The sequence below is a fragment of the Rutilus rutilus genome, assembly GCF_951802725.1.
Source record: "Rutilus rutilus genome assembly, chromosome: 1".
In the NCBI taxonomy this organism is placed as follows: domain Eukaryota; kingdom Metazoa; phylum Chordata; class Actinopteri; order Cypriniformes; family Leuciscidae; genus Rutilus; species Rutilus rutilus.
The window spans coordinates 38,980,654-38,996,525 of NC_140209.1; the positions used below are offsets into that span (position 1 = coordinate 38,980,654).

General features: G+C 36.6%; 1 protein-coding gene across 1 annotated transcript; it reads left to right on the forward strand.

Annotated features, from left to right (window-relative positions):
* Positions 1-4,390: 4,390 nt before the first annotated feature.
* On the forward strand, positions 4,391-12,671 carry ramp2 (receptor (G protein-coupled) activity modifying protein 2). The gene is made up of 6 exons (XM_084393085.1): positions 4,391-4,533; positions 5,234-5,298; positions 5,444-5,501; positions 10,779-10,808; positions 10,968-11,139; positions 11,232-12,671. Exons 1-6 carry the CDS (start codon positions 4,479-4,481, stop codon positions 11,479-11,481), a joined length of 630 nt encoding a protein of 209 aa, XP_084249211.1. The 5' UTR covers positions 4,391-4,478; the 3' UTR covers positions 11,482-12,671.
* Positions 12,672-15,872: the final 3,201 nt, after the last annotated feature.

Genomic DNA, 15,872 nt, shown 5'->3' on the forward strand with positions numbered 1-15,872 from the left:
AAGTGTCTGGGACATGAATTTAGATTTGATTTGATTTATAAAAAATAATTAATTTAACTGTGAGGACTTTGCCTCATTTCAGAACACTACTGCAGGCCACTAAACTGTAGATATCTTGAATTGGATTTTTGATTAGGCATAACTTAAAGAGATATCTTGAATTGGAATTCTTCCTTGTCAAATCTCATCTAAATACATCAGCAATGTAATTATGGATATCTCAATCAGATTTTTGACTAGGAAGACATTTCTCGAATTATATCTCAAATTTAATTTCTTACTAGTGCAATTATAATTGCTGATATCTCTAATTATCATTCTGACTAGTCAAAATATAACTATGACTTGTCGAAATACAATTGTAAATATCTAAAATATGTTTATGGTTAATCAAACCATAGTTTTACATGCCAATCCCACCTGCCATACTGCGTGAGGTCCGCCCGCCGCGCTACACTCAAGACTCTGCCCTTCTCTGCACGTCACACGCGAGCCAACGAGAACGCGCTCGAGAGATAGCAACGCAGTTTAATAGTAGGCTAGGCCCTATATACTGTTATTAAAAAATAAAATAAAATAAAAAAGAATAGTAGAGTGATAGCGTAGTAATGCAACTGCTACACATGCAACTTATAAGGAGTGTGTGTGTATATGTATATATATATAATCCATTATTTTATTATTAGTTGCATGTGTAGCTGTTGCATTACTACGCTTTCACTATACTATTGTTTATTTATTTATTTTATTGTTTAATAGCAGTAGCAATATAGGGCTTACTATTAAACTGCGTTGCTATCTCTCGAGGGCGTTCTTGTTGGCTCACGTGTGATTCATAAAAGAATGCTTTCGACGGACAGATGTTGAGATATTTGTACTTTTATACCGCTAGATGTCGCCATATAGCCATTTATTGTTAAATCTCGGTCCTATTTTTTAAAGTGATAGTTAACCCAAAAATAAAAAGTCTTACTCGAGTTCAAGTTGTTCCAAACCTGTCTGGCTTTCTTTCGTTCGTGAAACACAAAAGGAGATGTTAGGCAGACGGACGGTCTCATTCACCATTCTTTGTATGGAAAAATAGGCTATGCAATGAAAGTGAATGGGGACTCCTTTTGTGTTTCACGAAAGTCAAGTTTGAAACATAGGGATTTTTATTTTCAATATTTTTTTGGCTTAATATCCCATTGACTGTATAACTTCCCTGCCTATATAGCATTAGGCTACTAAGACATTTTTTGTCATGGTTGAAGGAACAATTGGTATTTGGTTTGGTTTCGCAGATCAATAGCTTTAGGAAAAAGTTTTTTTAAATAGACAGTAGTGGAGCATTCACTTTAAACTACATGCTTAGTGCACATGATACCGTGACACAGATGTAGACAAGTTCACCAAAAAAAAAAAAATAATTGTCATTCGAAAAATGTATGCCTTTCTTTCTTGAGGAACATAAGAGATTAAGAGATTTTGTCTCAGGGTTTTTTGTCCATACAGTTGAAGTCAATGCCCAAACTGTTTCTTCAGAAAATGTATTTTGTGTTCCACAGAAGAAAGAAAGTCATGCAGGTTTGGAACATAAAGGGGAGTAAATTTTCATTTTGGGGTGAACTGTCCCTTTAAGTAAGGATACATTCTGAACATTTGTAATGAACTTTTAGTTTTTGTACTGTTTACAGATTTTATTTTATTTTCTTTTACAATTAAAACTTTCTGATACTGACATTGTGTGTGTGTTGGTTTGAGCTTATGCAGACTTGGCTAAAGACTGGCAATGTGCAGGTGTTTTAACTTCTTTTGTCGGTGTAGGGTTGAGGTGGAATTGCTCATCAGTTCAGTATGTGATAGATAGAGTGGTAACACAATTTTTCCTCACACCCTTATCTCAGTAATGGGCCCATCCTAACGGGGTTTTCTTAGTCCAGTCCGGTGTTTATCTTGGACCTCACAACAGAAGCAAGCACAGGCAGAAAGATAGACATAAGAGGGAGGTCTTATCTATGGAAAGTTTTTAATTATGTGCAGTGTAAACCCTGGATGTTGGTTTTGGCTCGTCAAATGAAGATTAGTATCAGCCGGTGGCCTCTTTGCTCTGAGGTCGGAGTTTAGAGGATGAGATGAAATATCAGAGGGGCTGTGACATTTACAGCTCCAGATACAGAGGCTTTAAAGCATGTAAATGCAAAAGTGTACAAGCTTTCTGTATGAGAATGATATATGGAAAATCTTGCACATATTTTATATTATAATAATGTGGCATTATTACCATTAAATTCCTCTATAATTATTTTCTCTCTTCAATGACCTAAGACAGAGGTTCCCAAACTGATTCATGCTATAGGACCCACTTAAACTTTTAACAAAGAAAATGACAAACAAACAAATAACTTTTGAGGAAATAGTCTCTAAATATTCACCGATTCAGAGTTCATTCAATAAAGGATTCAAACTAAACTCCTGAGACTGTCTTTTTGAAAGATTCATTAAAATAACAGACTAATAAGAGTCATTTGTCTCACGTATCACGTATCGTATAGTTTGCTAAACAACTGACTTATCCCATTGCAGGACAATAGACTTGAGGGGCATTTTCATGTGTTTCTATAGGGGAAAAATGACTTTTGAATTTATTAAACTTCATAATCAGCTTTATTCTTATGTGTAAAATTCATTATTGTATACATCAGGAAGTATGTCTTCAGATTTTGCCTTTTGGAGCTCCAATTTTGTGAAATGTAAGTGTCCTGAACTGGTAAATAAACCCTGTGTTTTCTGTCCCTCTAACTTAATCTGCTTTACAAACAGAGCAAACCAATTAAGGGTGAAAAACAAGCCTCTCCTTACTAATGTGAATCAAATGTGGAAGTAATTTAGGTCGTCAGAACTTCACAAGGCACCAGACCAAGTCCAGCTGAGTGAGAGAGGGGGGATTGCCAGATGACGTTGACTTGTACATCTGTGTGTGTGTGTGTGTGTGTGTGTGTGTGTGTGTGTGTGCATAAACTCTAAGGGAATGATACTTTCTCCTCTTGCATCACTCCTGAGCTGTACCGAGTGCACGCCACTGGTGGTCATAGTGCACATGCGTCAATGGCAGTGGTGTAGCTCTATGTACGTCAATAGCGAGGATAGACACTCCTCTGAGCCAATGCTCAGGGGGTGGATTTGTCATCAGTCTTTATCTTTCCCCTCCTCACTGAAGCACAGTTCACTCTCCAAAGCACCTGGGGTAAGACCCCCTGCAGAGCCCGATGAGGTTAACCGAATCCCAGCCAGAAACATTCAAAGAAACAATCTGTTTGGATTGAAGCTGCTTACTCAACTCTACAATAATAAACACTGTGAGACCTACCACAGAAGCCAGTTGTGGTTTAACATTTGAAAGAAATGTCATTATAAAAATGTAATGATGTGTTGCCTGTAGTTGTCAATAGAAGCAATATGAGGAAGATATAAGCTTTGTGTATTGTGGCGAGCAGGACGCAATTCCTCAATTGTTATATATATATATATATATATATATATATATATATATAGATAGATAGAGAGAGAGAGAGAGAGTTTGTTAATAAATACAACTTTTTAATGAAACTAAAAAGTGAAATATGTGTAAACAGCAATATGTAAAGCATCCTGTACACCAGATTCTTCCATTTCCGCACTGTTTCCTCAGTTCTGAATAAATGCCATGGTCTTTGACCAAAACATCATTCATCACATAATATATATATACATATATATATGAAGAGTTCAGATGCAAAAGCCTCTAAGTACCATCTGAAATTTTCATCTAGAATGATCATTTTTATCAAGCTCGTATATTTAAGTTCAGTAATTTCACTTAAATGGCAATGCAAATGACCTATTAATTGTCATTTAAGTGAAATTACTTAACTTAAATATACAAGCTTTATAAAAATGATCATTCTAGAAGAAAATTTCAGATGGCACTTAGATGCTTTTGCATCTGAACTCTTCATATATACTCTACACTACACGATAAACAAATGAACTAAACTTAAGTAAAAGCAAAATCGGGCTCATGCTTTGTTGATTTCTAAGCTTCAGTCCTTCCACTCTGCTTCTCAAATTGATTGAGAGTATAGTGTTAGAGGAAAAACATACAACATCCTCAAATTAATGTACACAAACAACAAAAATGCTGTTAAACAAAGGTGTGCAGTGACAAACACACTGACTTTATGTAGTATGATACATATTTTAGTATATACATCACTATGTTTGGAAGAGCCAGAAATGTTTGGTGGAGATAGAAATTCAGAGAGACAAATGGTGACAACATTGGGATATATTAGACAGCCCACTCTATCTGTAATGTCTATGAATCCACCACCCCTTTAAGGAAATGAGCACATCCTGTTGTTTTAATAGAGTCTTCCTGTTGAAGAGTTCATACATGTGATGTGTGCAAGCTGAGGTGGACAGACAGACAGACAGAATTATCCCAGGATTAAAGCATAATGGCGCACATATCTATAGCTACTTCAAAACCACGAGGGACTCTTCTGTTTTGGGGTAAGATCTGAACCTTCAGAATAAAAGTTTGGCTTTATGTGCTTGAAACTTAAAATCAGAGGCATTATCCAAGAGAAAATGGTCTTAAAAAGAAGTACTGTAGCTATCTTCAATATATTTGTAACAATGATGTGAACTCTAGTGGAATATATATATATATATATATATATATATATATATAAAATATTATACTGTATTCTAAATGTATCAATATTCTAAACTTTTTTGACCATAAAGAAAATATAATGTACATCAGTGGCAATGCCAGAAATATATTCCACTAGAGAACACATTGGAATTATTGTTCTACATCTTTAATTAGAAAATATATATCATATTGAATTGTATTTTAAATGTAGCCTATTCATATTTTACATTTTTGCCCTTGTGACCATAAAGAAAATATAATGGAATATCATGTAGATAGATTATACTGTTCACCTCTTTAAAATTATGCTTTAAGTTTCTCTTTTGGTAGATATAGATAAATAAGGGATTAGAACACTTCTGAGGAAATGACTGTCATGATCCAACTGGACAAGACAAAGGGAGGATGTGCTCTTCATCTCCCTTCATCTCCTCCCTTCCTGCATCTTTTTCCATGCCTGTCAATGTCAATATAATGACGAATAAACCCCAGTGTGTTTCTGAATTTAAGTGTGATTCATGTGTATAACACAAAGTTTATTTTTCATGATAGTCTGTCTGTGTCTAATGGTCTCAACTCTGCAGACCCTTGTACAAAACGAACAGAAACACGCTGTGGTGAGTTGTGTTGACATTTTTCCTGATAAAAATATGCACATTTTAAAAGTTCTATTTAAGAATTCTATTGGCTATCAAAAAATTTATTTTTGTAAACCCATGCTCTGTCTCTCATTAAAATTTGTTTTTCTTCTGTGCCCTATAGAGGCCGACTGCATCAACCCCACCGACCGAAGTACAAACCACTGCCTACACCAGAGCAGGTGAGGGATACAGCTGTATAAATATGACAGACATGTTGGCTAATTTTTTGTTTTTCTGAGTTGTATGTCCAAATAAACCATACTGTGAAGTTGTTTTCAGTGTATGGATTGAATTGAGTCCATTTTGAGCAGCTGATGTGCTGCAATGTATACGGTAAAAGCACGTATAACAAAGAACAGCAGACAATCAGTGCTAGGAAGGTAACAGCATAATAATGGTGTAAAGAATATTGTGTCGCAATTCTACACTGCGGTGAGAGATTTTGTTGACACTTTCAATCTGATTTTTTCCCCTAATATTTATATTCACGGGAGAGTCTCTGGAACGAAGAATAAACCAACTGCTTCAGTTTGATATTTGGATAAACACATGGGCTCAGGGGAGATTTAGATTGGCCTGTTGTAAGGATCCAAAAACAGAAACAAAGACTGCATTGTTCTCTGAGTGTCGCACACATATGACGTTTAACAACACATACAGCATACGGCATGCTACCTATAAAGCATATTCACATAAATAAATGTTGTCTTTCTCTGTTGTTTGCTTTTGTTAACACACATACAAAGGAAAGTCCTTATTTCTCCTCACTTTTTTCACTTAAAGAGTTAATTTCATACCTTTTATTTTTTTATATATATTAATTTGAGTAAAGCTCATATGTATATATATATATATATATATATATATATATATATATATATATATATATATATATATATATATAATAGAAATAAATATTTTATTCTACCTTAAAATCTAAAGCTCTAAAAAGAAGCATTTCTTTAATATAAACCAAACCAACCAGCTCTGAGTTGAATCTTAACATTACTTTTTGTTTGAAGCAAAAAATTATTTGAAGATGAGAAAAACTTTTAGGCCTATGTAAGAATGAACTATGTAGTAAATGTAGCCTATCCCATGAATAGCTTTGTGAATGACAACTGAATAAAATAAAACAGTAAATCAAAACTATCAACAATGTCATTAATTCTAATTAAAAATAAAAATAAAAATATATGTGACGCTTATTGCAAAAATATAATTTAACATCTTTAATTTAACAATTAAAACATCTTGTTTGATGTTAGGGAGACTGTCATGTCATTTGCAATGCTTCACAGGAGTGATCCACTCTTTTTGCAATGGGAGTCCTACGGTATTGTAGGACGTTTAAAAGGACGTTTTGAGCAAAAAGCCGAGAAAATAATGTTTTTGTCAAAGACGTTGTACAGATCGGATTCAGAACCATGATAAAAACATGGAGTAGATCGAGTCCATCAACACCCCAAAGCTTCACAGTCCTGTAGCTCATCCTGGGTCGACATTTCATTCAGTAATGTATAGGCAGTTTTGATTTATGCTGTTTAATGTTGACGATCTACATATTTACATATGCATATGCATATGATATTGCTTGTTTCTTCTTTTTTCACCTCTGTTTTGATCAGGAGATTCAGTACTCTTTCAGAAGATGTTTCATAGAGCCCCCTACCGTATAACAGTAAAATCACGGAAAAGCCGGAAAATTCCGTCAATGGCGGGGAAGCGTTGTCTCATAAATGACGGAAATTTCCATCAATGGCAGGGAAAAGAGTTAAAAATCAATGCTAAAAAAAATTATTGGTGATATATCGTCCAAAATCTGAAAGTAATAGGGTTGGTAAAAAAATGTGAAAGATCAAAACTTTATTTAAAAAAAATCTGTGCTACACTAAATGGTTTCCTGTAGACTTAATCTATTGATACCGATTGAAGACAAACTCACATGGTCAACATGAGATCCACAAACACAGAAGTGTTACATAAACTGTTCCAGCCCTCCCTCGGCCCTGGATTCGCCTCTTTCTCTTACTTTGAAGTGAGTGAGCTGAGAGTTTGTTTCAATCACAGCTGGTCTTAAACCAAAAGTGCGGCCCTTCAAGCACAGATGGCAAACTCTGATTATATCGTTTCCCGAACTCGATCTGTTTAATATGACCCAGTTATTCTTAAAAGTGTCCGTTCCATCAAGCCGCCCTGCTCTGATGTTTCCTGTTTGGAAACAGATGCGAAAAATGCAAATAAATCAAAACCACTGAGCCGACGAGGAATCAACCTGAGAGAAACAGAGTGTTTTTTTAAAGGGGGAGACCCGTTTGCAGATGTGCATCTGGCCTGGGTGTGCTCGGCTCAGAAAAGATCTGCGCCTCGGGGAAACAGCAATCCTTTAAACACAACAGTGCTTTATCATTAATCGAGACTAGAACTGTGAACCAGTTCTTATGCAGAAACATTTCCATTAAAACAAGAAGGACTTTCATGAAGCTCAGTTAACTTTTCCTCTTTCTTAAAGTTCCCTCTACTACTCACCACAACACAACTACTAAGAGCAAGCTCACACTACAGGACTGTGGACTACCTGAATTGCTGTGGAGCTCACGCTACACAACAAGGATTCTTGTCATCTGTCGTAATCTTGCCATAGCAGTGCGCATGCATACTACAACGCTGCAAGGTGCACAAACTACAAGACATTAGGGCTGCGTCCGGTACCTTCTGCCTACTCATTTATGAGCACTGTGAATTTGGACATACATCTTTTGTCTTTTGACATACTGTTTTTCACCAACTGTATAGTAGGGAAGTATGCGATTTCAGATGCAGCTAGCCTTGGTCAAGAGGCAGTCCAAAGCAATGTGAGACGTGAGAAATTCATGTATATGATTACAAAGTTTTTCCGTTTATACCATCTGCAGTGTGATTGGCTAGATTAGTTCCAACTTGTAGTATTGCACAATCAACAGATCAAGTGTAAGAGCACAATGATAATGCTGTAAAAGCGGACTGAGCTTACCTTTTCGGCGTGATGACATTTAATCCCCTCGACAGCCTCAGTAGTCCCATTTAGCCACTTAGCAACAAAAAATCATGAGTGGGGTAATACTGATGTATTTTATGTCATACAATAAAACTTGAAAGTGTCTTGAGCTTGTGTTCACCACATAACTTATTTCAGCCATTTAACCAAAAAACCCATTGACTTCAGGACGATGGAACCGGAAGATCTAAAATGCTAATTCTGTGTTTTGGCCTTCAGCGTGATTTCATACCTGCACCACTCTATACAATGACAAGGTGGAACAAATCCAGCCAATCACAGTGCAGATGGTATAAACGAAAAAATCTCGTAATTGCATGAATTTCTCTCGTGAATTTATGTGAGAACGAGTTTTTTGCGCTGTTGGCCTCTTGACCAAATATCTTGTAGTTTTTGCACCTTGTCAGCATTGTTTTGCATAGTATGCGTGCTGCTATGAAAAGGCGACGACAGATGACAACCAGGATTTTTTTAATGCTTCAGATTATGATTAAAGAATTGCTGGATCTCATGCTGGACTACTTTCGCAGGTTTATTATAATCAATCACGTGAATTTAAAGGAACACACCCCCGTTTATTGAAATAGGGGTTATTCACCGTCTCCCCTACATTTAGATAGGTGGGCAAACGCATTTTTGTCTCAGTGCATGCATTGTCTTAGTCTGGCAGCGCCGCCGCTAGCTTAGCTTAGCATAATGAATGGAATCCTTTGTTGCCGGATAGCATGTCCAAAAGTGATCCAAAAAAAAACGAAATACTTCTTGTGGCCTGCGTATTCACAACGAGTGCAAATAGCAATGCACATTAAGACTAGGCGATTTCCTAGGCAGATATTGACTTGGGACTATATTGAGGTGAAGCACAGGTGAAGCACTGCTACTTTTGGCGCAGAGATATCACACCTGTGCTTTACTCACGACATGCTATCCGGCAACAAAGGATTTCATTCATTATGCTAAGCTAAGCTAGCGGCGGCGCTGCCAGACTAAGACAATGCATGCACTGAGACAAAAATGCGTTTGCCCACCTATCTAAATGTAGGGGAGGCGGTGAATAACCGCTATTTTAATAAACAGGGGTGTGTTCCTTTAATAACATCTACATAATCAAAGATTAGCTTCTGGATGAGATCAGTGAATTGATGATTATAGCTGTATCACCAATAAGTAGCCAACAGCATCTGATCACATTTTCTCACTATTGTTCTGGCCATGACAAGCACAGTTACAGCAACCAGACAACAACTTAAGTTAAAGGTAAAGAGTCGCCCAACTAAAGCAAACACTGATCACCAAAATGGTGACATCAAACTGTTATTTTCAATAAAACATCAACATCTAAACCTCTGTTAATTCTCAATTAGAACTTTTGAGCATGTATGACAGAAATAAAGTCAAACTGGTTTAAACCTTGTTGTGTAGTGAGCACCACATTCAGTCCTGTGTGAGCTAGCTGCCCTTGAATCAGAAAATACAGTAGATCCGTGTGGTCCCGATTCCCGAGCTGATTACTCATATGAAGCGGTTCTTTATCAAAAACACATTTAAGAATTACAATCGCTGTCGAACGCAAGATATTATGTCCAACTCCAAATGAACCAGAGGTTATAACAGCCTAGCTACTTGTGAAGGCTTTTGTTGTGAGACACATGGAAACTGACAGGTATATAGTTACATAGCTAAACATAGTTATAGACATTAAGAGTTTTGTAATTAATAGTAGCTACAAAAAAAAAAAAAAAAAAATTATGACTGAAATCTCATTCACGGTTTTTGTCTGTTTAATATTTCAATATTTAGTTATGGCTAATTAATGGATTGTATAGGGCCTATTTATGCCTCCTTTAAAAGTAATTGAAAATGCATTAAAAAGTTTAAGTCTTTTTCTGTTCAAGTCTGAGAGAGAGAGAGAGAGAGAGAGAGAGAGAGAGAGAGAGAGAGAGAGAGAGAGAGAGAGAGAGAGAGAGAGGGGCGGCCAGAGGTGGAGCATTATTACGTGGGAAAATTAAAGCGTTTTCGGTCAGCAGCTTTCTAAATCTGAACATCTGGTAACCCCGGTTCCACATGTGGATACGGCGCATCACGCTTCCACCCGTCGCGTTTCCTGTTATGCCTCGCGCTCTTTGGTGTAAAAGTTCAGGCACATTCAGTGGCGGGTTTCGACCATCTCGCCAGCGCTCGTTTGCTCTGATATGAGGGTATCCTTCAGCTTCTTTGGCATCTTTCTGTCTTTTCTCTGTGGTAAGTTTTGTGTGCGTCGATATACAACTTCAGCTTTCATTAAACCTAAATTAGACACTAGCAGTGCATGAGAAATCTATGCTTGCCGGATGAAGATGTCACAAATCGGTTATCTAATATGATGAATATGATGTAGGATGAACTTAATGATGATATAAGATTTACTTACATTTTTTAGATCCTGGCCGTGGAGATGGAGGAACATTTGGTATGTAGCCTACATTACTTGTCAAATAGCCTAGGCTACTGTTTTTATATCAACTTGACTGTGACACCTAAAAGATACATTATGCAAAAACGACATTATGTATGACAAGATAATTCACTCACTGTAAGTGACTTATATCACTCATTATTATTATTACAGGCTGTGCTAACAAGATCAACTGTGACACATACTGTTCATTTTGTGAGAACAATTCCTTGAGAACTCAAGAATGCTATGAATTGCTGGTGGAGCACTTTTGTGCATATAATTTTAAAGTGGCTATGGATTCCATGAACAGTACTGACTGGTGTTCTTTGGAGAGAGTAAAAAGGTACTTTCTAAGGATTCATTATCAAATGCCATATATTAATGTATGTGCTTGATAGTTATTGGTGGCTTTCTTTTTGTCTGTTTCTCTGGCAGTGCATACAACAATTTCACTGCGTGTACTGAGATTGTTGCTGAATGTCTGCTGATTCCCTGGCCGAATAAGTTCGTTGAAAGCATATTTGTGGATATCCACACCACCTATTTTCAAGATTGCCCCACAGAGGCACTGAGGGACCCCCCTCCCAGCATCATCCTTGCCCTTGTCATGACCCCCATATGCCTAATCCCTGCCATGGTGGTCCTAGTTGTTCTCAAGACTAAAAATGGAGACAGGAGGTCCTAGAGAAGATTCCAGGTGCAAGAAGATTTTGTTCTTATTCCTTATTCTGCTTCGTTTCTTCTTCATTCGGGATGGTATCCCACTCCGGGATAATGTCCTGGCCCAACACTCCCCTGCAGTGAATGTGCACCTGGTCGACTCCAGGTTCAAATAAACCAGCATGCAGGATGAGCATTGCTCTAGGGGTGACTTCTGACTGGAAAATGTTACTGTACTTCAATGAAATAACTGTATATATTTATCATTAACCTACAGATGATGTGCATTTCAGATAATTCAAGGCATTGTTATGACAATCACATCTACAAACTGCACATATAGGTTTTCAGGATGTAAATGCATAATCTAATGAAATATAAAATGTGAAATGGCAATGGCAATGGAAAAAAGGTTCATTTGAAGCAGTCAAATGCACTGCATACGTAACCAGGTGAACAAAACATCACAACACAGAACATAAACTGATTTGAGTGTCCACCTTATGCACTGTATGAAATATTTAACCCATGTTTTAATGTAGATTTCGCTGTTAGTTTGGTGACATGAGCTGTTTAGCTAACTCTGAGCATAGTGTCTTTTCGTTTCTATTTTGACACAAGTCATAAAGATTGACTTTTTAAATTTATTGTGACAGTCATTGAAGAATTAAGCATAAATGAGTCAAATGCATGACAAAACAAAGCCAAATGAAAGTGTCCATTTCAACAGGCAGCTTATTGAATATCTGTTTATTTATATAAGTTAATGACGTACAAATGTTTCTGAGGAAATAAAAAATAAAATAAAAACATGTGAGAGGGAAGGGGATGTCAGAAAATGGAGGTTTATATAGATTGTAATGTCTACTTGCATTGTCCAATTCATTTTACTAATTTTAATTTTATAAGTGTATGCCCTTTACACAGAACTGCATTGTAATTTACTTAGCAATATAATTACTATATCAATGTGGCCACATGAATGAGATTTCTGTTTGTGTTTTATAATTATTTCAATAATGGATTATTATAAGTGAAGGACAGCATGTTTTCACATCACTTATACTAGAATGCTTTTGTGTATGTCTACAGTGTTCTTAATGGACATAATGTACTTCACAGAACCACTTTAAGAGCCTGTGAATAATTTTACACTTCACATTTTACTTTGATTGAAAATGTTTTTATATAATTAAACCACATGTTTTACCTGGAGTCTATTGTGATTTTAGTAAAAGTGTCCTTTTTGCAACCTTCCATATTAATAATATTTCATGTTTTGTGCTGCCTCTACATGGAAAAGGATTTGTGACAGAGAGCTCAAATATTTAAAATTACCCTCACACCTCAGACAGAAGGGTTGATGTTGGAGAGGAAAATGCTGGAATGAGAGTTAAAAAGAAAAAAAGAAAGAAGAAGCTGTTTATAGTCTTACATCATGTTCCAGTGAACTCTATTAAAGTCAATTAAAAATACAAGGTCTTATTTGTTCATAGTATAAACAACTGAATTTAAGATGAAATCACTGCTGTAAAAACAACTTATTTAAGATGGTCTCCCAGCCTGGTCAGCCTTAAAAACAATTTTGCTAAACCTCTCTCAAACCAGTTTTAAGATATTTTTTTCTGCAGGTATATTGCTGCTCACTACAATGTTTTGCAAGAGTAGGTTAGTAATCCACTGTAAAACACACACACACTGTGTGAAACATTATGTGTTTGTCGGGACTCGGCCTGGCAGGGTGTGGTGGGAACGAGAGTAATCACCCTCCTCCTCCTCCTCCTCCTCTGTCTCGTTCTTCGGCTCTGCTCCTCGTCCTCGTCCTCCTCCGGCTCAGATCAGGCACAGGCCACGCCCTCCGCAAACAGATCACCCAATCCGGTGTCACTCTCACGTGTCTCGGGAGAGAGGACACACCTCACATCTTCAGCAATCAGCCATTCACAGCCGGCCAGATGCTCCTGGCCTTCATTACTGCCAGATCCCCGGCACTGATCCAAAACACAGATTCACATCTGTACCCTCCCCTGGCCAGCGATCTTACAGTTGCAGTGCATACAGCACTACTCACGAGTTTCTGGCTAACCCGTTTTATTCTGTATTTTTATCAATTTAATTTGAATGCATATTAAAATAAACATGTCTATCAAATTTGAATACCGGCTATGGACAATAAGACCTAACTGGTTTGTTCGTTTCTGTTCCATTTACACAAACGTCTCTAAAAATGAGTTAATAGAGAAGATTTATGTGACATTACTGCCACCCAGTGGTTTAAACTGGAGTTATCCAAATCCAATAAAAAGTTATGTTCAATATCCTATCAAAATGTTATCTCGCCAAAAGTGTTCATTTGAATGAACTTCATTCAGACTGCTGCAATTATTTAATGCTGATCTTTGCTTCTAAACTGTTTCACAATTTTTCTATTATTATTATTATTTATTTTATTTTATTTTTTAGGGAGTACATGCCTTTTTTTTACCGTGGTATTCGATATTTGGGGAGCTCTTCGTAAAACTTTCATAGCTCAACAGATGTTAACAATGTTCATTCACACTATTTAAGTACTCAAAGTTAAACATGTTGTATATTGATTTGAACAAAGACATGAAACAAAAAGTGAAGAACGGAGAGAATGATTAAAGCATACTCAAAAAAACATGAAGTGAAGACAGACACAATGAAGAAGAATTTGAAATGTAATTAAATTCAAAAAGGTTTATGAGGAATATGAAGGGAATGTATTGATGAATCTCCAGCATGGTTGTGTTGTAAGTGCTGTTGTATTTTTTGCAATGTCACCTAAAACGGCACACTGATACAGTATCTTGAAAATACATTTTCTGACACTTACCAGAGGAATTGTCATTCTTGTTCTCCTGCTTGCGTTCCCATTTCAGCATACATATATGGACAGATGAAAAAGGATGTGGACTTTGTGTGTGTGTGTGTATGTAACCTAGAGTCCAAACACGTTTTGTGAAAAAATGTGTGGATGTTATGGTCTGCAAATAGAAACAGTTTGTTCATATTAACCCAATTTATGTGATTCATTGTTTATCCACAAATTTGCAGTTATATATAACAGTAATGCCATACATTTGTGTGGCTGTTAGTATCTGATGAAGCAACCCGTTGTTTGCTGGACTGACCCAACTCACATTAAACTTGTGTCAAGACGAGGAGTATAAATAGACAACATGAGCATTTAAAATGTTTTGCATGAATTTAGAGTGGTAATTTATTTGTTTGAAATAATTGTTATTGCCATCCTCAATCCCCATTTCATTATTAAACATTCTAAACGTTACTACATATGGAAAACAAGGAGCTGATGGTTCATCTTACCCCTCTGCATGGCTGGCTAAGCTGACCCCTAGCCTGGGAATGGACTACAATTGACATAAAAAACAAGTAAAACAACACACAACAGTAAATAAAAGCTATTATAAACAGTATCCTCAATATATCCAAATGGCATAGATTATATAAAATGGTTTGAAAGATATGAAGGTTTGTGAAAAACATGCAACTAAGTGTTTTCACTGAAGTAGTTGTAGGATTGAAAATCATTAGGATTTTTGAGCAGCTCTTTAATTCTTAGGCTGTAGCTATTGTGCCAATAGATGGCAGCAAAACTTAGAAATTAGTTTGTTTGTTATAGCTATATTGCATTTGCTTGTTGTTGTAGTTGTTTTAATAATACAGAAATATGCAGCCAATTATAGCCATATTTATTCATTGCATAACTAATTCTATTTCTAATTCAAAAAGTGGAAGAGCAATCTCAATGCAACTATTGTGTTGGTGTAGCACAATCTCATAGGTTGCATTATGTGGCAGAAAACCGGATCACACTTGATGAGTTCAGACACTAAAAAGCGGAAGAATGCTCAAGTTCTGTATGTCAGACCAAGGTCTATAAAGACACTCAGAGTTCAGTGTTTCACTGTGTTAAACTAGACTGTTGTTGGTACATGCAATTACCCATTGAGAGGCCAAGAGTGTTGTCGGCTTTGCTGGTGTGAAATGTGGTCTGGCTTGAGGTCAGCCAGTGTATTTCATTTGGACAATGACCATGGCGTGGTGGTTTCAGACAGACAGCAGTGGTCAGAGGGGGAGTGTGGGATGCCACATCGTGAAAATGTCTTTCACCAATGGCACGCTAGGAACTATTTGTTGATGGTCATGGTGTTACACAATATGTCTTCCCATTCTTGTGACGTGAGAGCAAAAGAAAACAAACAGAAGAGGTATGTACAAGTACAGGTATGCACATATGAATGAAAAGATTAGCTGAACAATGAAAGCTACTCATATATAAACAGAAATTTGTCTAAAACTACAAAAGTATTGTTCTTTTTCTTCTGCAAGTTGCTAAAGTGAGCTAAATACATACATTATCACAATTTT

What these genes read in the sequence shown, in the direction of transcription:
- ramp2 (XM_084393085.1), top strand. Translation starts at nt 4,479, where the DNA reads ATGGCGCACATATCTATAGCTACTTCAAAACCACGAGGGACTCTTCTG. An exon ending in CACTGCCTACACCAGAGCAG is followed by an intron (nt 5,502 to 10,778) that starts GTGAGGGATACA and finishes TACATTTTTTAG; the next exon opens with ATCCTGGCCGTGGAGATGGA. An exon ending in TCTTTGGAGAGAGTAAAAAG is followed by an intron (nt 11,140 to 11,231) that starts GTACTTTCTAAG and finishes TTTCTCTGGCAG; the next exon opens with TGCATACAACAATTTCACTG.